General features: G+C 40.7%; 1 protein-coding gene across 2 annotated transcripts in view; it reads left to right on the top strand.

The window, feature by feature from the left end:
* Positions 1-2,949: 2,949 nt before the first annotated feature.
* LOC112557821 (bifunctional heparan sulfate N-deacetylase/N-sulfotransferase-like) overlaps positions 2,950-25,837 on the top strand; it is a 32,175-nt gene continuing 9,287 nt past the window's right edge. The window contains exons 1-7 of one of the 2 annotated variants that reach the window (XM_025227879.1): positions 2,950-3,056; positions 6,821-8,376; positions 10,748-10,874; positions 13,243-13,355; positions 19,817-20,002; positions 20,203-20,331; positions 24,587-24,769. In XM_025227879.1, the coding sequence (XP_025083664.1) occupies positions 7,372-8,376; positions 10,748-10,874; positions 13,243-13,355; positions 19,817-20,002; positions 20,203-20,331; positions 24,587-24,769 (1,743 nt within the window). In that variant the 5' untranslated portion in view covers positions 2,950-3,056; positions 6,821-7,371. The remainder of the gene's footprint in view (positions 3,057-6,820; positions 8,377-10,747; positions 10,875-13,242; positions 13,356-19,816; positions 20,003-20,202; positions 20,332-24,586; positions 24,770-25,837) is intronic. The other variant, XM_025227881.1, reaches the window with a different exon arrangement.

The following is a 25,837-nucleotide window of genomic DNA, read 5'->3' as shown; positions in this document are numbered from 1 at the left end:
GCTTTGCCGGAACATTGAGTTTATCCCTTAACTGCTGTTTAATATCTTCTTGGAGAACATCACGTTTAAAGCTCTCCATAACCATCATATTTTCATTTTCAATTGTGGAAGACCGATTTGCAACCTACGCTTTGCAGATGATAAAGATCTTTTAGCAGGCACTAACCCAAGACCTCGCCAACTGACAGTTCAAATGCATATGGAATGGAGACATATGCACTGAAAAGTCAAAGTTATTATCAATGGAAGCGGCAAAGTACAGATCTCTATGAACGGAGTACAGCTCCAAGAGGTGAGCAGCTTCAAGTACCTGCGAGCCACCCTCTCCAAGGACCGCAGCTCCACGCTCTAATAATATAGGGCCATACAATACCTGGGGCATCCATTGCCTTAACAGGACAGCAGCGGTGCTGTGCGGGCTTTACGACTCGCGAAAAGTAGATAATATAGTAGAAATGGATTGTTCTTGGGAGCCAAGACCCCCATCAATCACTATCCGTTAAAATACTTGTGCAGTTTTAGAAGACAAAGCAAGTGTTTTACAGACTCAGTAACCAGCAGCAAGTGTTATTAACTTTAATATTTAAGTAGCTAAAAAGGAGAGAGTTTCGTGACATTGACATAAAAATATACATATATAGCATATTTTGGCTGAATTGTAATATGAACAAAGTTATGCAATACCAGTATTGTCATATTTTACCTGTTGAATAAGGCCTTTGTAATATTATATTTATGAGCTTTTCTCACAAACTTCATTGTTAGACAATTTGAGAAGCTTGCTAGTCACTCTCATTGACACTGAATTTTCTGCTTCGTCAACTGTTGTTTGCTGATAAACAGAAAATCATAGAAACATACAAAAAATACTACACTTACCAAACAAAGTGCAGCTTATCTCGTCCTTTTGAGTATAGAAGATAGCGTGCGACAGGCAGGAGAGTGCGGTGTGAAAAGATGTTAAACAGTGCATGTAGCTATCACTATGGTCTGTTAAACTTAGCGTATGTAGCTATCTTTAAGGTCCAACGTCCAAGCTTTCTTTGGTCCAAGGACTCCGAGCAAAAGGGACGGAGGACTCGTCTAAATAGCTCAAAAAGATGTCGGTCTTTACCTCCAAACCCCAATCATTTAGTTCCCATGAAATCCATTCTGTCGAGTTTCCAGAAACTATCACCCCCATTTCCCCTCTTGTCAGGTGGGCAGCAACGATGCATTGCGGCCCATAGGTGGAAGTTGCTGTCAACACAGTCACTTGCCTCTAAACCAAAGCAGGTCCAACATAATCTACCTGTGCCTGGATTGTGGGTGTCAAGAAAAGGATCAGTTTAATAAAAACCTAAACAAAGTTACTATTTGTGTCATAACAATTCTAGAAACTTCCCCTCGACCTCCCTTCTTCATCGTGAAACAAATATACATTACACGAAACTCCTTAAAAACAACATTCAAATATAAGTACGTGATTATTCGAAAAATAAATGTAGCAGCCACCACAAACTATATACAGCAGCATATGTGGCAGCTTCCTTGAATACAACCAGCGCACGAAAAGATCGATTCCGAGGTGGCTTTTGGGAACGGATGATGGGTAGAGCTCATCTCCTTACCCGGGTGTGCTTGTGCGAAGAGCGAAAGAAGGTGAAAGACTGGAAAGAAAAGTACCTGCACGGCGATGCTGGTACATCGCGGGTGGACGGAGGTCGTCTGATGGTCCTTCTCAAGGTGTCACCTTCTTTGGTTACGGTTGTCGCAGGCCCGGTGGCACTAACTTTCCTCCCCAACTCCTACCCTCCCCCCCCTCCACCCATCGCACGGACACCGTCTCTAATTAATTAATATTTATCACAGTAACCTCTTCTTTTTCCTCCTCCTCCCGATGTAGTTGTCTGGTAATGGAGAAACTGGAAGACAATTTAAGTTTCACTACGTGTCGCTAATTAACTGAAAAAAAGCATCTTAGACCTAGCTTTGAGGCGTCAGCACCAGCCCTGCGTACCGTAACGCGGGAGCTCACCGCGGATGCCCGCGGGCGCTCACTCACGCCTGTGAGAGCCTGTGATACCCTTCGCCCACCGTGGGCGCCTGTTAAAATGGCGGCTGACAGCGAAGTAGAGATTATAATTTTGTTGATGGACATATTTGACAACGACGACGAATTAATAGAAGCAATCTATTGCAGCGCCAAACAATATACTTCTAGTGGCATTCATTTGGGAACTAAAGAGGAAAAAGTCCATGAGAATTAAAAAGAAAGAACAATGCGGTAGTCAAGCATATCACGTAAAAACAAACGACGAGCAGACTTTCTGTTGTTGTCGTCCCGATTCGAAGTTTCAAGATCGAAGGCAAATTCATCTACCATCTCTAGAAAGACATGACGATGAAATCTGAACTTTTAATACACTGCTTTGTCGTCGTATATATCTATCTGTTGCAAAATACTTATTTATTAGAAGATCAGTATAAACCACCTTTTGTGTTTTTCTTTATTGTTGTTACTCTTGCAGACTTTGCTGACAGCCTTTGAAGTCATTCTGGTGGTTAAACCGGAAGCTTTGTGCCACCAGCCTCGTTCTAGTAGTTGACTGAAGAGAGAGAGAAAAAAAAAAATTAACCCCCCCCCCAAAAAAAAAGTCGTCTGCAAGCAGTCCTGGTTATTAGTTCGTGCTTTAAACGTGCACCGAAAACGCACCTCTTCCGTACACATTACTCCTAAAAACTTTTCCCATAATGCTAATCCTTTTTTTACACCCTTCCTTTTGTCATATCATGTTACTCTCAGCTCAATTACACGTCCATGATTTTATTCTTCGTTTAGTACGGTTGTTTATTTTTATAGTTCATTTGTTATTTGTTTGTTTTCCTGTTCCTCGTATGCTGTCCATGTTTCGTTCTTGTTCTTATGCGCTAAGAGCATGCTCCTTTTATTATTACAAGGCAAGTGCTGATTCCAGGGGAAGTAACTGAGATCCGGAAGTTTTGAAAGTGGCTGAGCATGCGCACACCGCACGAAGTCTGCTGGCCAGGTCTGACCACATCAGTCTTCGTCCAAAGTAAGTAAACATCTAGTACATCAACTGTACATGCAAGGGGAATTTATTTTAGCCTTATTACTGGCTATCATTTGACAGGGGATAGTGCGTATGTTGCATGCCAACGCCGATACAACTGTGCATGATAGTATGGCAATGGATGTGACCAGCTACTAGTACCACAACAATACCAGGCCACAGTGAGTTCTTAGATTTATAATCAACGCATAACTTTCTTGCTTAGACTGCGAATATTATATTTGCAATCCCCACACATTTAGGGGCTACATAAACGGTGTGAATTTATTTTCGGAAGGTACAGGTAAACAATTGCAATACTAGCTAGCAGAAGCATGTGTATATATATTTTCCTGTCATGTTGATGACACAAAAAGTTATGATACTCATAAACTGTTTATTTTTCAAAGTTAATAATATCTTGATTGTATCTCATAAAGAATTGCGGAAGATACGACAACAGTTAAGTGATCCTTCAGATCATTTACCTACCCATAGTCAAATATGCTGAATGCTGAATATTGCTGTTCCTGTGTTCATTTTTTTTTCTTTATTTCAAGAATTTATTTAACCCTCTTAGCATAAGTATTAAATGCAAATAAAATGCAAATAAAAGCATAAGTATTACAAAGACTAATAATTGAAGACTTTGAAGATACAGTGGGTGATGTTTGTTTTTATTATTGCTGCTTACATGTAAACATTAGACCAAGAAACCTATACAGCTTGAACTTTGCAATAAAAGTAATTAACATTGCCTTCCCTGGCAAAGCCATGATTGCGGCTCATAATGTGCATATCCAAAGATGTATATATATATTTAAATTCAAAGCTCTTAGAGCAGCATGCAGTGGACTTAGGGGAATCAGCATTTGATAGGTATCAAGAGTTTAGGTACCCTAGAGTTAATACAGATGATGTGTTGCATCACAAATACTTAAGATTGGTGCACAGAAATATGATATTTTAATGCCAGTGGTAGATCCGTGTGTGACGCATCACAAACTCTTGATCGCAGGCATACACACACCTGATTCATGAGCGAGAGACATTCTGTATAGACATCATATTCCCTAGAGCAAAATGTTTTTTCAAGCTTCTTCCTAACACAAAAGGAGAAGTCTTCATATATATTTATAAAGCTAGATTTTTAAGGTTTTACAGTTGTCCTGACTACTGACCATTACGTGTGGTTTTGACATGAAGAAATTTATGTTTATTCCCTTTTTTTTTTCTTTCCTTGTGAAACACTATGGTCTGGCTACACTCTATGCTACTGAGAGTAATGTCCCTTTGCCAAACCGGCTGTCATTCACTTTTCATATTTGCCAATTGATCTCGATGAAGTTTTGTGTCTAATTTTCATCAGTACATCTGTTGCGATATTTGCTATGTTTCTGTGTGCACCACTTTTGATCTTTTCCTGTGCCATTTTATTTATATCTACTGTCACCTTGCCCCGTCTTACCATTACTTAGATTTGAAATCTACATATTGGCAGTGTCATCTTCAATTCAAACTTTGATTGCCTTCCTCCAGCTGTTTCAAAATGTCGAGCTATCACAGCAAGCTTTGCATGAGTACAGATCAGTCTGCAATGACTGTCATCTGGTATCTCCAGGAAGCTCAGTGAAATATGCCACTACGATGTGTTTCGTGTCATCCTGCATCTGGCTCCATCCTAGTTTCTGGTCTGTTGTTGTGTTATGATTTGTTTGGAGAAGCGGTTGAACATCTGTGAAAAGCTGCATGAAAAACATCGCTGTGACATGTTGGCAAGTTTTATATCAGACTTTTCTGTTGGTAGCATGTCTTCCATATCCATTTGTTCCCTAGTTTTGCAAGTTGCTTCCCCTCTTCCTGCAGGGCCAGCTGGATCCTAACTATCAAGTTGGATCACTAAAGAAAGGGGGGATGTCTGTTCCATGGCACCTAGCAATAACATTTTTCTACTTCTAATATGATGTATTAATTAATATTATATCATTTAATTATTATTATATGTATAAATTAATATGACGTGGTTGCATGCCTGTATATAAAGTGCCTTGAGTCTGGCTGGTGATGGAAAAAGGTGTTATACAAATGTACTATTTATTATTATTACTACTACACACACCCAACAACTCTTCGAATTCTAATTTTATTAGTTATTCAAACAATAACAAAAAGAAAATGACATCAATATTCACTACTTAAATGAGGTGAAAGAAAATGACACCATGATTGATGCTAAATAAATTAAATGTGAAGCTGAACAAACAAAACAACAAGAAAGATCAATCCACAAAGAACAAGGCAATTCAAATGACACACACAGGACAGGGTGTGCATGTGTGTGTCAAGCATGAATTTGTATGGATGTAGATTTTCATGTTTTGGAAGAGGGCAACAAAAACAACAGCTCAATAGTAGCTGCCCGGGTAAAAAATAAAAATGTTATTTGCAGAGTGGAAAGAGAGTAATTTCTTGTTGAGTATTGATGAAACAGGAAATGCTAACAACAAAATCAGAAGTCAACAGAACAAAAATTACAAATATGACTAATTGGGTGCCAGAAGCATTTAATAATAATAATAAATGAAAGATTTGTATAGCACATATTTATGCCCGTAAGGAGAATGCTCTTATTGCTTAAAACAAGAATGAGACAAGAAGAGCAATGGCCAAGCACTCAAGTTTCACCTGGCAGTCTAACAATAATTTTGTTAAAACAAGTAGCCCAGATATTTTAAAAAGAACCTACTGTTCTGCTTTCTTAATACTGGTACATATAGCCTCAGTGTACCATCTAGGGTTTTACAATGAGTTCTGACATTAAGGTAAAAAATCATTTGACTAGCTTGTGTATGGGGCAAGAACCTTGCTATTGACCGTCTTCTGGGGCCTGGATTAAAAGTACTATTGTTATAGCGTGCAAGGAAGTATTTTCCACCTGATGTAGGTGCCCTGAATATTTCTGAGCTGCTCTTCCCTTTCGTCCCAGCTAGACAACTCTGCTCCTCATCTGATGATCATTTCCTTACTCCTCCTGTCACCAAAAAACAACATATGGCCACAGGATCTTATTATTGTGTAGTGAAACAATGGAACTCTCTCCCTTTCCATATCCGCCATGTACCCACTACTGAATCCTTTAAATGTGCACTGAAAGCATACCTCTTCTGTAAACATTACTCCTAACAACCTTTCCCATAATCCTTTTTCACATCTTTCCTTTTGCAATATCCTGTTACTCAGTTCTTCTTGGTTCCTGTTTGTGTTTTCTGTATTTGATTTTATTCTTCGTTTAGTACGGTTATTCTTTTATAGTTCATGTGCTATTTGTTTTCCTGTCTCTCGCATGCTGTTCATGTTTTTTTCTTGTTCTTAAGCGCTAAGAACATGCTCCTTAGGAGTGTGAGTATGCAGTTTATAAGTTTTGCATTTATTATTATTTGCAGCAAAACATCCCTTCATGATGGGGCTCTTTTTGAATTGGATTTTTGAAATATAAATAAATTAAGCTAGGCTTAAATAGCAACAAAGTTTGTCTGAATGGATAACAGATGAGGCGTGGCTGACATCAACATTATGCAACAGGTTCTTAGCCTTAGGTGCTATGACTATCATAACCACTGCTACCATCACACGTGATCAGTATTAATATAAAGACCACTTCTGATCATTATTATCATAACCACCACAACTTATTATTATCATTATCAGAATCTACAGAAAATGATGCTAACATGTTTTCATTTGTTTTATTTTTTTTTATACCTCAGGATACGTTACAGCTGCTATGAAAGACAACTCCACTACATCAACTGTACTACAGGCTGGGAAGGGAGATAATTGTTACCCAAGCATGTGGCATCAGTGCATCAACATTTGTGGCCTACAAATAATGCCATCAGCATGGAGTGGTATTTGAATTTCGCTGCAGCCTGTCCTGATGTGACCTGAGGTCATTCTAACCCTGGGAAACTGTGCATGTGTGCATCTTCACCCAGAATAAAGAGAATGTTTGAACAGTTTCTTTTACAAAACCTATTGGAATCTAAGAACGACAACCATCTTCTACCCTATATTTAGACATTGTAATAAATAGTAAATGCCGAAAAAGAATCTGACTCTTAACTCATAATGATTCTGATGTTACATTTGTGTTCATTGAATAGTATGTACATATATTCTCTTTCTGGCAGCACAGAGTAGCTGTACTTGCCAAGATCTGTCATGGAGTCGCAGAAGAGTATTTGTCTTACAAGTTGTATTTGAATTATTCAGTTATTCATATGCCGTAAGCCATTAGGCTTATGATGTGTGTGTCACAATGGGATGGTTAAAGAACTTGCTTCTCAGGAATATCTGCTTGAAGCGGGTTACACTGCTGAAAGCTTTGGGTTTTGTGTTGCTGCTCAGTGTCATCTCTTCATTCCTTTTTTCCTACCATCTGATGAACTTCAGGCCTTTCAGGCGCATTTCACAGCCACCCCAGCCTCGTGTAACTTGTCGCATAGACCCCCTAATGCCCCGGAACCTGTCTCATCAGCCTCATGACCACCGCTCCAAGGAGAGGCACCGCCTGGGTCGCAGGGCTCTGATCATTGTTGAGACACAATATTCCAAGCCTGGCACTAAAATCAGGAATTTACTGGATGCCTGGAGGATAGATTCCAAAGTTGAAGCTGTTGCTAACAGTCTTCCATCTCTCACTCATGGCGAAAAGGGTAAATTTGCAGTGGTTTTTTTTGAAAATTTTTCCACCTACTTAAACATGGACTCCTGGAATCGACAACTGCTGGACAAGTATTGTCAGAGTTTCAGTGTAGGTATTGTAGGCTTTGTCCAAGCTAAAGATGAAGAATCTACATTGGAAAACATAGAGGGGTTTCCTCTAACAGTGGAGTACAATGTGCAGCTAGTAGACTACAGGCTGAATATTTATTCTGATGTGTGGCGTGTTACCAAACCTGGAGAGATTTTTGAAGGGGGATTGCCTGGGGACACATGGTCAGTGTTTCATTTCAATGATTCCAACTATGAACCTTTAGCATATTCTCTTCTGTTATCTACATTAGAAAATCAGCCAGATTATGACAGTGAAGAAAAATACCGTGTACCAGTTATTCATGATAGAGGGCAGGTGGATGGCATTCAACGAGTGCTGTTTGGCGGAAGCCTGGACTTCTGGCTTCACCATGTGATGCTTATGGACATAATATCTTACCTGTCACATGGTAAATTGTCTATGACACTTGACCGCTACATTCAAATTGATATTGATGATATTTTTGTTGGCAAGGAGGGCACACGCATGAAGGTGGAAGACGTAGAGGTAAGTCAAATGAGAAAACTGAGCAGGTTAGTGATGATGCCATTTGTTTCGCACCTTATTTGAGTCAAATGAAATTGATGGCTATTTGTATAACACCTCTGTTTAGTCAAATGAAGATGATGAATCTTTAGATAACACAGCCCTAGTCATTATTGGCCCTCAGTTAAAAAAACTGAAAACTAAATTTTTCAAATTCATTCCATTTAAAATTGAAAAGTTTGAGGATAAATACATCATTGTATATAAAAAAGTTATTTACAGGATGTGTACAGCCCTTATAGATGCTTATAAATTTGTAGATTTGAGAGTGGGAAGTTTAAGACCTTAAAAGTGCATATTTTTAGCAAATGGATCCTTATAAACTGCAGTAAGGTCCTTATAGAAAAAAATAGGTTCTTATTATACCTTTTTGTGGCAGCAAAGAATTAGTCCAAAATGGGTGGGTGGGTGGCGAGATGAGAGCATACTTGACCAGCTTGACAAGTGATTAAGCATGGCTACTACTGTAACCGTCACGGTATATGCTTCTCACTTCCTCCTCTGGGTAAAACCATTCTTTCCTGCCATAAGTATAGGTGTGATGTCTTCATCCTGAACATGACCAACCTGGGGTGTTAAATACAATTCTGGGGACGGCAGTGAATAAGGATGAGGGTAAGACAGGAGAAACTACAAGAAATTAGTTCAAACAAACGAAGTTACTTGTAGCGAAGTTTTGAAACCATCTGTGACTGTTATTTGTCACCATCCATAACAGAAATATCATGAGGTTGGGGCTGTTGAAAAGATGTTGAAGTTCTATCAAAAGCCCCCATGGAAGGCTGAGGCCGTTGACAGGTGAAGAATGGTATTGTTGAAGGGAAATAGGAAAGTGACCAAAAAAAAAAAAAAAAAGCAAGGCTGCTATAGGAGAATGCTGTGCAAAAAACAATGGGGTACATGATTTGATGATGTTTGTTGCCATTGGAGTCAGTATTAGCATCATCTCATTGTTATAGAATGTGGTTTGCTGTTTCTTTCAAGACTTTTGCTGCCAAGAATAATTCTTTAAACTTCCTCTTTATAGGTTCTTACACCTTAGGAAATTAAAATAAATGCTGCTGTTCCTAAAAACTTGTGAATGTAGACAATTTAAAAAAAAGGCTTCACAGCCAAAAGAAAGCTATCTTGCATAAGATAAGCATGGTCTAATATTTGCAAAAATTTCCTTTGAGAATGGCTTGTTCAGATCCCATATTTCTGACTAAAGAAAAAAAACCCAGGTTGCTTGTCTTATTTTAAAAGAAGTATGGACCATTTCAAAGGGTCTCTCTCTCACACACACACAGAAGGAAGAGAGGAGGCAGGGGTAGAAAAAGAGACCCTGCATGAAGAAGACAGGAACCATTAAAAAAAAAAATGTGTCTCATATTAAAACAGGTCGTGTCAGGAAAAGATAGAACTTGATGAATTAAGTAATATTGAGGACACACTAACAAATGTGCTATAGCACAATTAGATAATGTTATGACAGGCGATCTGAGCTTTTTTGGTAGGCCAGAAAGAGCCATGTACAATTTTAACAATTACCCTAAAAATGAACTGCCCAAGGCAAAGATAACTGTTCACTTATGCAGGAAACTTCTTATAGAGCAGAAACTAAACTGGGCCTTGATAAACAAAATTGCTAATAAAAATGTGATCCATGTTACATTTTCTTTCTTTAATCTATAAATCTCTAATAAATGAAATAAAAATGAATAACTTGTATCACGATAAATTAGCATTTTAAAAATTTAACCCATTGAACTAGTCTTCAAACAGTAATTATTCAAGCCTTTGAACATCAGCATTTTTATCTACACACAGAAAAAAAGTCAAATCTGCAATACCCTGTTGGAACAGGGATGCTGCAAATTAACTTTTCCATTATATTTCACATAAGCTTTGACCATGAAAGCATATGCATGTTCTAAACTGATGTAATGGATTTAAATTCCTGAGGAATATGTATGATCTTGAAAGCTTGTTCTCCTAAATGGAGGGTATCTTAGGTATCTTACCATTTACTTAAAATGTTAATAGTCCTTAAAATTAGGCTACATTATCTTAAATCATAAAGCATCCTTGCCATAGGCACATTCTTTACAGTCTTAGGAGTATGGATAGTTTGTTGTTGTTTACATGTGGACAGCATTGTTGTCACAAAAGTGTTCTGTGAAGAGTGCCTTCATAGTGAATCCAGGCCATACTAGATCTGCAATAAAAAGACTTTGATACCATTGATTTGTGAATCAAATTGTAGGTTTTTAGAAAGAACACTTTCATTTCTATTCTTTGGCCATTGTTGATAACCCTCTGTCTGCATAGAGCTCATTTTTGTTTTTGCTAGGCCCTGGTTGCCAGTCAGAAAAGGTTGCAGGCAGCAGTTGATGGCTTCCACTTCAATCTGGGATTTTCAGGGCGTTATTATCTACATGGAACACCAGAGGAAGATGCTGGGGACAAAAAGTTATTAGGTAAATGTTAGAATTTATAACATGTTAAATGGTACTCATGAGTTAACATATAAAATGTTGTAGTACATCATTATTCTATTATGCCATTTTCATCACTTATTTGCATGCTGTAAGCTAGCCAAAAATAAGCTGGTATTTTGAATCAGTCAAAAATAATTCACATATTAAAGACATTGCTGAATAATTTACATTTTTACATATATTGATTGATATTAGCAAAATATACCTACCCTGTAAGTTATAACATATTATGCACCGCTATTTTGAAATATCTGATATGTGCTTTTGTACCTTAAATCAAAGTGTGCTAAGACTAAGTCCATCTGGAGTGCAGGAAAAGGGTTCTATGTCTCTAATGTTATGCTGCCTATTATATGGCTTTTGTTAGGTTGTTATCTATTTAATCCTCTTCGTGCATCAGGCTGCACATAAGGCCTCAACCAGAGTCCGCCACCGATGTCGATCGGCTGAAACCCGCCCCAGGTGACCCCATGTCCAGCCCTTTCCTTTCATCTTCCTTTCCACTGTTCTTCTCCAAGTTTCCTTTGGGTGGCCTCGTTTTCTTCGGCCGTCTGGAGTCCATCGCAGGGCAACTGGAGAGGTCTGCTGTCTGCTGTCGGAGCACATGTCCAATCCATCGCCAACGCCTTCGTTGAACCTGCGTGGTGATGGACTCGGTTTCAGTTCTTCGGTGGAGTTCTTCGTTGGTGATGGTGTTTGGCCAAAAGATGTTAAGTATGCGCCTGAGGCATCTGTTTTGGAAGACGTCAAGCTTGTTACTGATGGTTTTGGTCATCTTCCATGATTCTGATCCGTAAAGGAGGGTACTGATCACATTTGACTTGAAGATTCTCAGCTTGATCTTCTGACTGATGTTTTTGCCTTCCATGTGCTCCTCAGTGAGGTGAAGGCAAAGGCCTTGCTGTGATATAGCCTTAGCTGCTGGTTCAACGTAAAACACCAATTCCTCCCCCAACTCCTCTTCAAACTACTGCTGCCTGGGTTACTCTAGGTATAACTATCATTATCTGCTGTGTCTTATCTTCCACCTGCTCCACTCTCCCAACATGTAGGGTCTTTCAACCCATCTTCCTTCTACCCATCTTTTCAGGGACTATAGTGGGTATCACCCCTGTAGAGCTGGGCTGCGAGAGATGATGGGGGGAGTTGTTGGAATTGTTATTTTTTGTGAAAGATTATCTCTTTTAATCAAGGGCTCAAACACATTGTGCCCTCCATTTGGCAGCACTGTTTCAACCATTAACTTGACAGTCATCAGCCCGACATTACTACTAGATCTTTATTGTGACATGATAATCTCTAACCCTGTGGGATTTTAATTGAAATATTTATGAAGACCTCCTTGGCAGTAATAATTATTTTATTTTATTATTATTATTTTATTTATTTTATTTTAATTTTTTTTGTCAGACATGCCTTTCTCTGCCATGGTTTTAGCTTAGTCCTTGTTACCCCTTGAGGAGCATAGGGCTGCAACAACACCTCACCAGCGGACCCAGTTTTGGGCAGCCCCTTTCAGTTGGGCCCATGTGGTTCCTATGTCCTTTGCCTCGCTTTCTACTGTTCTTTTCCAAGTCTGCTTTTTTCTGCCAAGCTGTAGGATAAAGTTCAGGCTGCTAACCAAGAACGTCTAGTACCTTGAACATGTCAGTTACAAATAAGCCTAAGTAACTTTATTAAATTTCTATAAAACTGTTCTTTAGTGATTTTGACTTTGAAATGTTAATTAGTGCGATAAATGGAGTCTTTAGAGCACAGTATACTTTTGCATTTGGTATGGTATTTAAATAGATAAGAAATAAAACAACACATCGAATGAGTGAATAATCCACATAAGCCCACTTTGTAACAAATGCAGAAAATACACTTCATGGTCTTTATTGTAGCCACCTATTTGGAGTAAAGGTGACATGCAGGTTAGAAAGAGGAGTGAACAGTTCGTGTAGTTTTTACCAATGGTATAATTCTATTTTTGAGGAATAATCTTTAGTGGCAATTTTTCTTGCATTAAATGCTAATAAAGTACAAGACTATTGATAGTTTGACAACAATAACCTCTTTCTATTTAAGGAAGCATACTATGTTTATACTAAAGATAGAAAATGCATGTTAGAGCATGAGGTATGAATGCTGTGTTCTGATTCAGCTAGTGTTATGCTTATTATTAGGTGCTTATTAAGATATATTAGGTGTTTATATAAGATCATTAAGCAGATATCTGTGTTACCATCTTTTATGTAATGTAATGCCATAATTTTTTATGTTTGTCAGTTGCTGAATGTTATATTCTAAAAATATTGGAAAAATTGTTGCTACTCTTTCCCAAGATTGTAGTTTGTTTGTACAGAGTACCGACACCAGTTCTGGTGGTTTGGCCACATGTACCGTCATGAGCAGGCACACAAGTTAGATCTCAGTTCCCTGGAGTCTACAATGATTTCAAACAAGCAGTTTGCGCAGGTAAAAGTTTTCATCTATTGGAAACATTTGATTTGTGAGGCTTACATTGAAAAGTGTGAAATATATGAGACTGCTAATAAATGTACATGAAACAAAATTTTACCTTGTGATGTGTGCCTCATACTGATCTTGCAGCTGGTAAGCTTTAAACTGTTCAGCTGTTATGCCAGGAGCATTTTTGGAGACAGCACTTAATTTGCACCCACCATGCACACCCCTCCCTTCCCTTGACCAGTAGCATGGTCACTGCTCAAGACGAGCAACCCTGCAACAGGTAACATAGCAAGTTTTCTTGTATAAATAGCGGGTAAAATAAAGTGCCCCACCCTGTTTAATGTAGCATGTTAGACCATACCTTCCCTTTCCCTTATTTCAAGTTCTGGAGAAGCACTGTTTCACCATGTAGGTGTTATGGTCTGTTACCTCAAAATCCCTCTCCTTCCCTTTAGTTGACCCTATTTTGAGTACAGAGAAGTACCACTGCACCGTCTAGGTGTTCTGGGTCACTGTCAAGTGGCTCGAGTACCTCAGAATCCCTTCTCACCCAATCATCAGTAACTTAGTTCTGACACGAGTCATATTCATCTTAAATCAACTTGACCTTCTCCGATTGCATATTTTGATGCCAGTGTGTGTGCAAGATAGGCTGTGTGCCCTTTGGCGAGTCACAGTGTGATCTTAAAAAGGATCAAAATGTTCGCTTAAGTCGCATGGTTGAGACATGAAGTTTACTTGACAAGAAGTCATATTTGTCCTAGCCTGATGCACGTGTTACCATGCAATTTCGATGGGCAGAGCAAGAGACGGGGTTAATGGTAGTCAATTGTCATGTGAAAGAAAGCTCCAGAGACCCTCTTTTATGTTGAATTTTCGTATCACATGCCATAGCCCCTCATGCTGTCAAGAGCCTTTCTAAAGTCAGTGAATTTGTGGTAGGTCCTGCTGATACTGGAGATGCTTCTCTATCAATGTGAGAATTAAAAATCTTTTCAACTGTGTTCCTACCTGGTCTGAAGCCAGCCTGTCCTTCTAGCAGTTCTTTAGCTGTATTTCTGATGTGGTTCTGTATTTACTTTAAGCATGACTTGGGTGGTTGATTAGGTTATTTGTTCTATAGTTCTAGCACTGTTTGCTGTTTCCTTTTTATTGGGAGGGTTATGGCTAGTGACTGCATCCATTCTTTGGGTCCTTCTCTTTGGCACAGGGCAGTGTGAGCCTTTGTTGTTTCTTCCCCACCTTGCTTGAGCAGCTCAGCTGGGATGTTGTCAATGCCATTGGACTTTTCTCCCTTCAGACTGCGTACCACTTTTTCATTTCAGCCTCTTCTCATAGAACTGGTAGGTCTTCAGGTTTGTTGGTTCTATTCTGGTTCTTTTGAAGGATGTTAACATCTGTCTTCATCTGGAAGATCTTGTGCAGGTCTTGCAATATTCAGTCCATTGATCGAGTACGGCAGTGCTTTCTGTGAGAAGGTGGCCATTGGATGACTGACCAGACTACTGACCTGCTATTTACCTAAAATAATGACCATCATTGACGCACCATTTTAAAGAGCATTTTTAAAATATTTAAGAACAGGATTTAAAAGAATTATAGGTTTTGTTTTGTACTAAATTCAAGTGAAGGATGGATATATTTCATGAAATATATCATACATTAGTATGTTTGTTCAGACTGTAGTAATAGCAATGTGTGGTAGAGGAAATAATATATTTGTGAACTGTATCATGGCTGTGTAGACTATAGTACAAGTGGCATGAAGATTAACTCATGCAAGTGCAAGTTATTACCAGCATATTGGGTGCCACATATTTTCATCGGTGCCAGTTTTTAGATCCACTCATTCGTTACACATGTTGATATACAGGCATTCAAGGCACAGCTGCAGATAGAGCTCCTCCAGCCATCTTCTGTTGAGCAACTGGACTGTATTAAGCGCAGAGTGGTTGATGACCATGCCCTAGTGTCTGATTCACCAGTCCAAATGTGCACCTTGGTTTTTGCATATCCATGTTGAACTTCATGACCTGAAGTGCACTCTCCGGCAAACTGAACTGTTTGTCAGAAGACTGGACTTACCATCCACAAGGAGATTGATGATGGCGCGAAGCATTTACAAGGCCAAAACATCCTATCTCCTATCTATCTATTCCTCTTCGTGCACCATAAGGCTTCAACCAGGTGACCCCATGTCCAGCCATTTCCTTTCATCTCCATTTCCACCGTTCTTCTCCAAGTTTCCTTTGGGTGGCCTCGTTTTCTTCGGCCGTCTGGAGTCCATCGTAGGGCGACTGTGGAGAGGTCTTCTGTCTGCTGGCGGAGCACATGTCCAATCCATCACCAGCGCCTTCGTTGAACCTGCGTGGTGATGGTCTCGGTTTCAGTTCTTCAGTGGAGTTCTTCGTTGGTGAAAAAGATATTAAGTGTGCTCCTGTTTTGGAAGATGTCAAGCTTGTTACTGATGGTTTTGGTCATCTTCCATGATTCTGATCCGTAAAGGAGGGTACTGATCACATTTGACTTGAAGATTCTCAGCTTGATCTTCTGGCCGATGTTTTTGCCTTCCATGTGCTTCTCAGTGAGGCGAAGGCCTGGCCAGCTTTCGCCAGACGGGCTCAAATCTCCACCTCCGCATCCCCGGTGTTTGACATTTTGGACCCAAGATAGGTGAAACTGTCAACTTCCTCAATCTCTTCTCCATTTAGTTTGATGCTGTCTTGGACATCCTATCTCCAGGCCCAAATAATTAATTGCACCTTTTCCAAGAAGCTATTTGGTATTTGCAATCAAATGACTGGACTTCTCACGGCAACACCATTGCCCACTGTTTACCCTGCTTCACAGCTGCCACAAGTTTTTAGTGATTATTTCACCAGCTGGATATCAGACATTCAATCATCCTCAGACTCCATGTAGGCACATGACAGCATTTCTTGTGAGGATTTTCCCTGGATGCTCCCTGACCTAGTTTCAACCAGTCTCTGAGGCCGATGTGAAAACGATTATTCTAAAATCTAAGCCAGCAACTTGCCAGTTAGATCCAATACCCACAAACATTCTTGAGTGCTTAGATATTTTATTTCCTGTTATAAAAAATATTGTAAATGACAGTCTGTCAATGGTGTGATCCCATCTTTGTTTAAAAATACTCTGGGGAAGCCACTCCTTAAGAAATCCTCGCTTGACATTTATGTGTTGAACAACTACTGCCCAGTGCCTTTTGTCTTTTTGTCATCTTGTCTTTTTTCTCTAAGATCAATGAAAAAGTAGTTTTGAAGCAGCTCTGGGCCTACTTACAAGAGTACCATCTTATCCCACAAGCTCAGTCAGTATATAGGCTTTCTCATCGCACCAATAATAATTAAAGTAACCACAGGTATTTTATCTGCCCTAGACAGCCTTAACTCTGTTGGACCTATCTGCTGCATTCGACACTATTGATCACTCTCTGCTTCTTTATAGACTACATTGCAGAATATCTGGACCTGCAATCTCATGGTTCAGCTGCTACATCACCGATAGGACCCAGCCTGTGTTCGTTGATGGTCAAGCATCTCGCCCTGCCCCACTTTCCCAAGGCTCAGTTCTGTCCCCGCCACCAGTTGGTGCAACTTACCTTGTAGTGGTGTGATGGCTCGCACACCTTGTCGATCCACAGAGCTATGTCGGCAGGAGCCTTGTGCTCCTTGCAGATATAACCAAGCTGAACAGATCTGTCAGGGGAAGAGGCCAGACTAAAATGTTGCACCCTGGCCCTCCACAAAGACCTGGACCACGATCATCCCCAGTGACTAGCACTGCTGATGTCAACACAGGCAACAAAGGCACTAATGGCCTAGGAACCAATCTCGCCACGGCTTATGTCAGCACGATTCAACGCTAAAGGAAGGAAGATCACCATCATCCAATGCTATGTACCAACAAATGCAGCAGAGGAAGAGGAAAAAGAAGACCTACAGCTCCCTGCAGTCTCTGCTTGACTGCAGACCAAGGAGAGATCTGAAGATCATCATGGGAGACCTAAATGCAAAAGTTAGAGATGATATTCCAACAGGGAACTTATCATGGGAAGACATGGCGTCGGCATCTGCAATGAAAAGCGGGAACTCTTCATAGACTTCTGCGCTTTCAATGACCATGTCACAGGTGGCACTGTGCTCCTACACAAAAATAGACACAAGACAACTTAGACTTCCCCTGATGGCCAGACAAAACCAGATCGACCATATAAGAGTTTCTCAAAACATCCACGACATCTACAGATGTTCTAGGGAAGAGGGAAAGAAAACACAAGGAATGGATGACTCCAGAGACCTGGGCAAAGATTGAATCAAGAAAGAGACTGAAACAGAAGCTCAGCAAGTGTCAAGAGAAGGAAGATCTCAGAGTTGAATATTGGGAAGCCAACCGCCAAGTAAAGAGATCTGTCAGGGAGGACAAGAGATGCTTCAGCCATGAACTGACAGAGGAAGCAGAGACAGCAGCTATGCAGGGAAACATGAAGTGACTATATGAAATAACGCGAACTCTGTCAGGCAGGAGTACTAACCCAAACAAGCCAGTGAAAGACAAGGACGGCAAGACCATAACAAACGATGCAGGACAAAGAGACCGCTGGATGGAACACTTCAAAGAGATCCTGAGTCGACCTCATCCACCATCTTTGCCTGACATACCACCAGCAACTTAGCAACTTCACGTCAACACCAGCCCTCCCACTAAGACAGAAATCATCAAAGCTATCAAAAGCATGAAAAGTAGCAAAGCAGCAGCCCGGATGGCATATCCCCAGAAGCATTAAAGGCAGACCCAGAAACAACAGCAACAATTTTACAGCCCCTTCTTCACTAGATCTGGGAACAAGAGCTAGTACTAACAGACTGGAAACTAGGCCACCTGTTCAAGTTACCAAAGAAAGGAGATCTCTCCCAGTGCAACAGTTGGCTGGGGATCATGTTGCTGTCCACCCCCAGTAAAGTTCTATCAAGGGTAATTCTAGAGAGGCTGAAGAAGGCACTAGACAAGAGACTGAAGCCAGAGCAAGCAGGTTTTTGCCGCGATAGACCATGCACTGACTACATTGCCACCCTCCGTATCATTATTGAGTAGCAGTCCTCCCTCTGTGCAACTTTTGTGGACTTCGAGAAGACATTTGACAGTGTAGACAGGGATGTCATCTGGAGGATTATGATCCACTACGGCATTCCACCTAAGCTCATAAACATTATTTAGGGCATGCTACAGCTGTCAGTCTGTTATGATAAACAAGTTACAGCTGTCTGTTATGACAAGTTACATCTGTCTGCCTATGATGATAGACAAGCTGTAGCTGTCTATCAGTCTGCCTATTAAGATCAGCACCATCTGACACTTTCTTTCTACGCATGCCACCAGCACTCTTGTCTGTGCATTTGTTCTTTCTCTGCTCAATTACTGCAACTCTCTGCTTGCAGACTTTCCTTCATACGTTATTCAGAGACTTCAAAAGGTACAGAAATCCGCTGCATGTATAGTGCTTAGGGCTAGGACATGGGACCATGTCACTCCTCTCCTTCGTTGTCAGCATTGTCTACCCATCCATTCTCACATTCAGTACAAACTGTGCTATGTTTTAATTTCTGTGCAGACTACTGCCCTGACTCCTGCTCTTCTCTTACCCTACATTTCAGCAAGACAGCTACATTTTTCATCTGAAGACTGTATCCCAACTATTCCTGTCACCAGAACAATAACATATAGTCACAGGATGTGCAGTAAAACAGTGGAACTCTCCCCCCTTTCCATATTCACCACCTACCTACAATTGAATCCTTCTAATCTGCACTGAAGATGCACCTCTTCTTTGAGTATTACTCCTAACACAGTCCACACGATTGTAGTCCTTTTCACCCTCCCACTTTTCTGCTTTTGATACTTTCCTTCTTGTCCTACGAAAATCATGATTTTCTCAGTTCTTGTTACTTGGTGCTTCTGTGTGTTTTCTATACTTGTCTTCTATTAGTCGTCACTCTTGTTTATTCTTCTGTCCCTCATATGCTGTACATGCTGTACATATTGTCCATATCTCATCCTGTTGTAAGTGCTAAGAGCATGCTTCCTAGGAGTGTGAATATGCGCTAAGTAAATCTTCATTTAAAAAAAAATTGTTAAGCTCGTTTCTTTTTTTAAAAATTAATTTTGTGCAAACACCATTTAAAACTGTGTGCTAACAATTCTGTCATTGCCGGTTAGAAATTTGTATGCATTACTCTTCATTAAGACAGTAAACTGCTTTTTTGTTATTGACAGATTTGATATTATGTTATTGGCTATCCTTCAGACAGATTTGATATTGTGTATATGATTGGCTGTTTGAGGACTATGACATCCTTGTTATATTATCATATTGTTTCTGTAGTTTCAGGACTATGACATCACTGTTATTTATGTTACTGATTATGATGTGGTTTATGCTGTTTCAGGACTACGACATCCCTGTCACTCAGCACTATGCTGTTGCTCCTCATCACTCAGGGGTGTACCCTGTGCACGAGGAACTGTATCAGGGCTGGCGCAGCATTTGGGATATTAAAGTGACCAGCACAGAGGAATACCCATCATTGTACCCATTCTGGCGAAGACGAGGCTTTATACATAATGGCATTATGGTAAGGACAGATCGGAAGACATGTGTGGCTGAGGTAAGGAAGGCTATTAGATATAACACTGAGTGAAAATGAGAATCACTTTGGCATTATTTTAAGGTAAAGAGCATGGTTACTAGGATCCTGAGTGGTACTCACAGACCATCTGTATGTGTTGTCCGATGTACTTGATAAACCTGAGATTAGTTCTACTGATTGTGCAGGTACTTCCACGGCAGACATGTGGCCTGTATACCCACACAGTTTTTGTTGCTGATTTCAAAAGTGGACTGCAAGATTTGGAAGAGAACTTCAAAGGAGGAGAACTATTTCTGACCATTCTCTACACACCTGTAGGTTCTTACAATTGTTTGCAGCATGTCTTTAATGTTTATGTTACCCATAAACTATGGCAAAGGGGACTACATGTGACCCACCACAACGAAATGTCTTAACCCGTGCTGAACAGTAGAGGCTCAGATAGGTGATTATAGTCAATTTTGTGCAATTTGACTTTTCTTAAAAAATAGACTCCTTAGTTATAAAACTAACGGGAAAATATGTTAAAATAGAAGTTTTAAAATATACAATTTGCAAAATCTCAAATTTCTCAGTTAAGACTCATTTCGTCATGGCGGGTCACATGTGAAGACACAGTTCATAAAAAATAATTTCTTCTTGGACCATTACCAAAGGGCATAATCTCCTTATTCTTGTGCTTATGTCACTTGAATTGCATGAACACAGTGCTCACCTCCAATTCTCATCCCACCTCCAATTCTCACCCACTTAGTGTTGCTGCACCTTTGTGTTACCGCTGTCCATTCTTTGCCAGGCCTGCAGAAGTTTTGGAGTAATTTTTGACATATCATTGTTCTTTATGTTGTCTGCATGCAAGTTCATTTTTCTTTAACTGTGCAGGATCAGCCACATCAGACATCTCTCTATTGCTTCCACCAAGCAGCTTGTGTTGGCATGCATATTGTCCAAGCTGAGCTATCGTAATTGTCTGTCTGTAAATCTCCATGACCACCTGCTCGAAAATCTCCAGATAACTCAGAACAATGTTGCTTGCATTGTATTCTGCAAGTGGAAAGCTGGTCATGTCATACCACTTCTGCACGATCTGCACTGGTTGCCAGTTCTGGGTTACATTGAACTCAAGTATGCCATGCTTCACTATCGTGATGTTCAGGGCCTTTCCCCAGTCTATCTGACCTTGTGTTGCCCAATCAGCCTGGCAGGTCAGTTCGCTTTGTCCACGCTGGTTTTCTCACTGTCCCACGTATCATATTAGATGAGATTGACTGTTGGACATTCTCTTTCTCTAGTCATGGTATTGGGAATGCCCAGCATCTGCCTGTCCACACAGCAGGGATGCTACATGCTTTCTGGTCTGGATTTAAAATCTTCTCTTTTGGAAATACTTAACTCGTTTCTGGTGTTAAAGGCTTGGGAAGTGATGCAATAAAATCTACAGCTTTCGTGTTACTCCATGAGGCAATAGCTTGAGGGCTTGCATCGTACTACCTGTACATGCCAAAGGTGCACCATCAGTCACTTGATCCTGTTTATGCTGTCCCAGGAATTTACACATTTGAGTATGGTTGGCTGCTTACAAATGAGTTTTGCTGCCAGATGCACTTATAAAAGACTGTTCAGAACTGGGTGTTGGGGGTTTTCACCCTACTTGCAAAACAGAATGTCATGAGAGTAGTTCAGGGTGCTGAAGTTCCTCAAGATGGCAGCAGATGTCAACCCATTGGGCAAATGTGTACACATCCAATTCAACTGTTCTCCATAGGAACCAAGTAACACCATTGTCACAAGTATTGAAGATTCATCTTGTTATCTGGAAGGGATCTGCTTAACTGCAGAATGCCTCTCTAGGAGCCATTAATGGTTCGGATCATCTTGGTGGAGGAGACCATGATAGTGTTTTCCTTCATGTTACAAATTCAGTTTTGTTTCAACAGTTTATGTACATCACTCAGTGGACAGCAGTGCTGCTATGCATATCTGAGCCTGTAATTGATGTGGCTGGCATTGGCTGTGCTGCCTTGAGCTTGCCTTCTAGCATATTGCACTATCATCTTTCATTCAAGCGAGTTGTAAAATGTTCTGGTTGATGGTGGTGTTAATTTCATTGCTTAGTGTTGTGTATGAATGATTGTTGCAGTTGTTTCCAGAATATTACATAATCATTGACAGTGTGTGAGTTGAGTAGACAGGGTGCAGAAAGTGTGGAGAGAAGACAAGGAGGCAGTGTAGAGACCACCAGTATTAGTCCACTGAAGTTTGCATGTTCAGCATAATCTTGCCCATCTGTTGCCCCCTATGGTTTCTTTGAGATTAGCACTGCTGATTCGGTGAGCTATAAACCATCAACATAGTCACAGGTGCCAGGGTCTTGTGTAATGCAGGAGCTATAAACCATCGACAGGATCACAGGTGCCAGGGTCTTATGTACCACATCATCTTATGCCTTTTTTTTATTCTGTGATCATAGCCTTCCATTGCAAGCAAACAGGTGAAAAATTTCATTGATATTGTAACAGGTTGAATTAAGTTGGTAATTGGTAAGGCTTATGATCACTTATCCCTACAGGCTAGTCATTATTGAAAATTACATTACCTGAAGTCTAGGCATTGTCTGCAAGCCTATGTTGAATATTTGTTCTTGGCTATAAGTGCAGCTGGCTGGAAATCATATTGTACCTTTGCAAAGTTCTGCCTACAAGACTTTTGGATCCATTTCAGGGCCAGTCTTTGCAGGACAATATCTGATATCTTTACCAGATTCATTTCACGTGCAAGTCCACAGGACCATGAAGGCAGCAACAACCTTAATTGGCAGAAGACCGAAGTGATAAGAACCAACAACAAGGTTGGAACTCCCAATCCAACTTCAAGGAAAGAACATCCTGGAAACAGACGGCTTCATGTTTCTGAGGAGCATTGTCAATAAGAATGGTGGAGCGGAGGCCAGGCATGCTTCAACAGCCTACGCCCCATCTGGAACTCCCGAGCATTATCCTTCAGCAGTAAGACCCGCATCTTCAACACCAATGTGAAGGCAGTCCTACAGTATGGTTCTGAAACCTGGAAAGTGACAAACACCATCAACAACAAACTCCAGACCTTTACCAACTGATGCCTATGCCATATTCTGGGAATAATATACCCTGAAAACATCTCCAGCAGCTGCCTGTGGAAAAAAACCAACCACAATGCCACTAATCAAGACACCAAAAAGCGCAAATGGGGCTGGATAGGACACACCCTGCACAAACCATCTGACACCATGGCCAGGCAGGCATGTGACTGGAACCCTCAGGGGAAGAGGAGAGTTGGGAGACCAAAGCAGACTTGGAAACAGTAGAGAGAGAGGCAAAGGATTTCAGAACCACATGGGCCCAACTGAAGGCGGAGAGGGGCTGCCCAAAACCGGGTCCGCTGGTGAGGTGTTGGTGCGGCCCTATACTCCTTGAAGAGTAACAAGGACTAAACTAAACTAATCCTTGCTTGGCAGATGAGCACAAGAGTAGAGGACATTTTCAGTCTCCTGATGAAATCTTTGATCAGATGAAAGCAATAATAATAAGTGATGTAATAAAAATTCTTTCAGCATGCTAGATGACTTGATAAGGGTACCTTCCTACCTCCCCCCCACTATCTGATATGGGAGTTGGGGGAATCGGATGAGCACTGTGTTGATGGCCAGTCATGTGAGCATGAAAATGACAGGACTGGTCACTCTTGTAGTTTGAAGGACAAATAATTGTACAAAAATGTAAAACATGCGAAATTTAGTTTAGTCTTGAAAATGTGGCTGCCTTGTAAAGTCTTATCGGTTTATTCAACTTAATCAGCTGTTTGTGTGAAAGACTTGCTTTTCTGATCAATCATGATTGAATTTCTTGATCTCCAGCTCTCTTCCCCTTCCCACCCAGTCACAATCTCCATGCTTATCAGACATGTTCTACATCAGTGATGCCCAACCTTTTTCGGCCTGGGGGCCATTTCCATTTCGGACAGCCGTGTCGCGGGCCACTTCACCGCAAAAATACAAAAAAGAAAAAAAAAAAGAACAGATACCATTTTTAATTAGAAACAAGTTGTACTTACCATTAATTATGTAGTAATTAGTGGGATATTTGAAGTTGTTTTTCCGAAACCAACTTCTGAATGTCCTGCTGCATCATAGAAACACTGTCGAAGCACTGAATCGAAATGTTCGTCTGCGAGGCAAGGACGTAAGACGGGTTTCGCCTGTTTCATCACTGAAAATTTTTGTTCACACATATAAGTACTTGTAAACATCGTGATTATCCTTAACGCTTGTTTTCGGAGATTTCTGCAGGCAACATGGCATAGAAAGCAATTGTCTGCATCGCTCGAAATTTGTCAAGTAGGGATGGACTGTGGGCAGAAGCTTCGAGGGCCATATCTGGCCCTCGGGCCGTAGGTTGGGCATCCCTGTTCTACATTGCTTAGTGTTGTACATCACAGTTAGCAGTTAACTTAGTTAATCTAAAGTTGTTTTGTATGTTCAGCTCAGTGTGATGCATGAAGTATATGTTGACAAAGTGATTGCGATTTTTGCAGTTCAACATATTTATGACACACATGAACAACTATGGCAATGACAGGCTGGCTCTTTACACCTTTGAAGGCGTTGTAAAGTTTATCCAGTGTTGGACCAATCTTCACCTTCTGTCCGTACCTCCTGTCCAGTTAGGAATCAACTATTTTCACATGTTTCCTGAGGAGAAAGACCCCATATGGCAGGTGGTTAAAGCTATATTTAGCACAATATCTACCTTCGTACCTTCTTTACAGTAAAGGAAAAAAATAGAAAACTGTGTGCATGCAGGTGTGTATGTGTGTAACATGGGTACATGGGTGGGCGTGTGTATGAGGATGGAGGGGTGGGTGGCTGTATGTGCTTGTGTGTGGGGTGAGTATGTGGGTATGTGGGTGGGTGTTCATATGTGTAAGTCTGTAAGCCACATGACAGAGTACAGGGGCTGACATCAGTTTGTAAGCAACCAGTAGCCTGCACCTTATGCTGTAGCATGGCTGAACAAAGCATGTGAAACAAATGAGGTAAAGAAAGTATTCACTGTTGCAATTGCTAGCATACTAAGCATTGTTATGGTGTTGTCAATCTGTACTTTCAGGTTTAAGGTTGGAAATTAAAGTAAGGTTTTGAGGACTCAGCATATCTTTGATGGACAGGTTTTCCATTTCTGCCTTAAGAATTTTTACTTGTTTAGCTGGTTTTCATCATTTACTTGCTCTCTTACGTTATTGATATATCATTAGGCAGTCATACTTTATCCTGTTAACTTAATTTTCTTAGTTAATATGGCCGTTTATCACTGTGATAAAGCCTCCATTGCTTATTATACAGCATTGAACGCCACTAAGGAACAACAACAGTCTCCATCATCCCCTGGCATAGTGAGATAGTTGAGGACTTCCCAATACTGTTTAGTTTATTCCATGTTTCTCCCTTGAGGAGCATAGGGCCGCAACACCACCTTGCCAGCGGGCCCGATTTTGGGCAGCCCCCTTCATTTGGGCCCATATGGTTCCGCTGTCCTTTGCCTCTCTCTCTACTGTTCTTTTCCAAGTCTGCTTTGGTCTCCCAACTCTTCTCTTTCCCTGAGAGTCCCAGCTCCATGGCTGCCTGGCCATGGTGTCAGCTGGTTTGCGCAGTGTGTGTCCTATCAGCCCCATTTGCGCTTTTTGATGTCGTGACTAGCAGCGTTCTGGTTGGTTCTTTTCCACAGGCTGCTGTTGGAGATCTTTTCAGGCCATCTTATTCCCAGAATATGGCATAGGCATCAGTTG

This window comes from Pomacea canaliculata, linkage group LG2, assembly GCF_003073045.1.
Source record: "Pomacea canaliculata isolate SZHN2017 linkage group LG2, ASM307304v1, whole genome shotgun sequence".
Taxonomy (NCBI): domain Eukaryota; kingdom Metazoa; phylum Mollusca; class Gastropoda; order Architaenioglossa; family Ampullariidae; genus Pomacea; species Pomacea canaliculata.
This window is presented reverse-complemented; position numbering and strand designations above follow the sequence as displayed.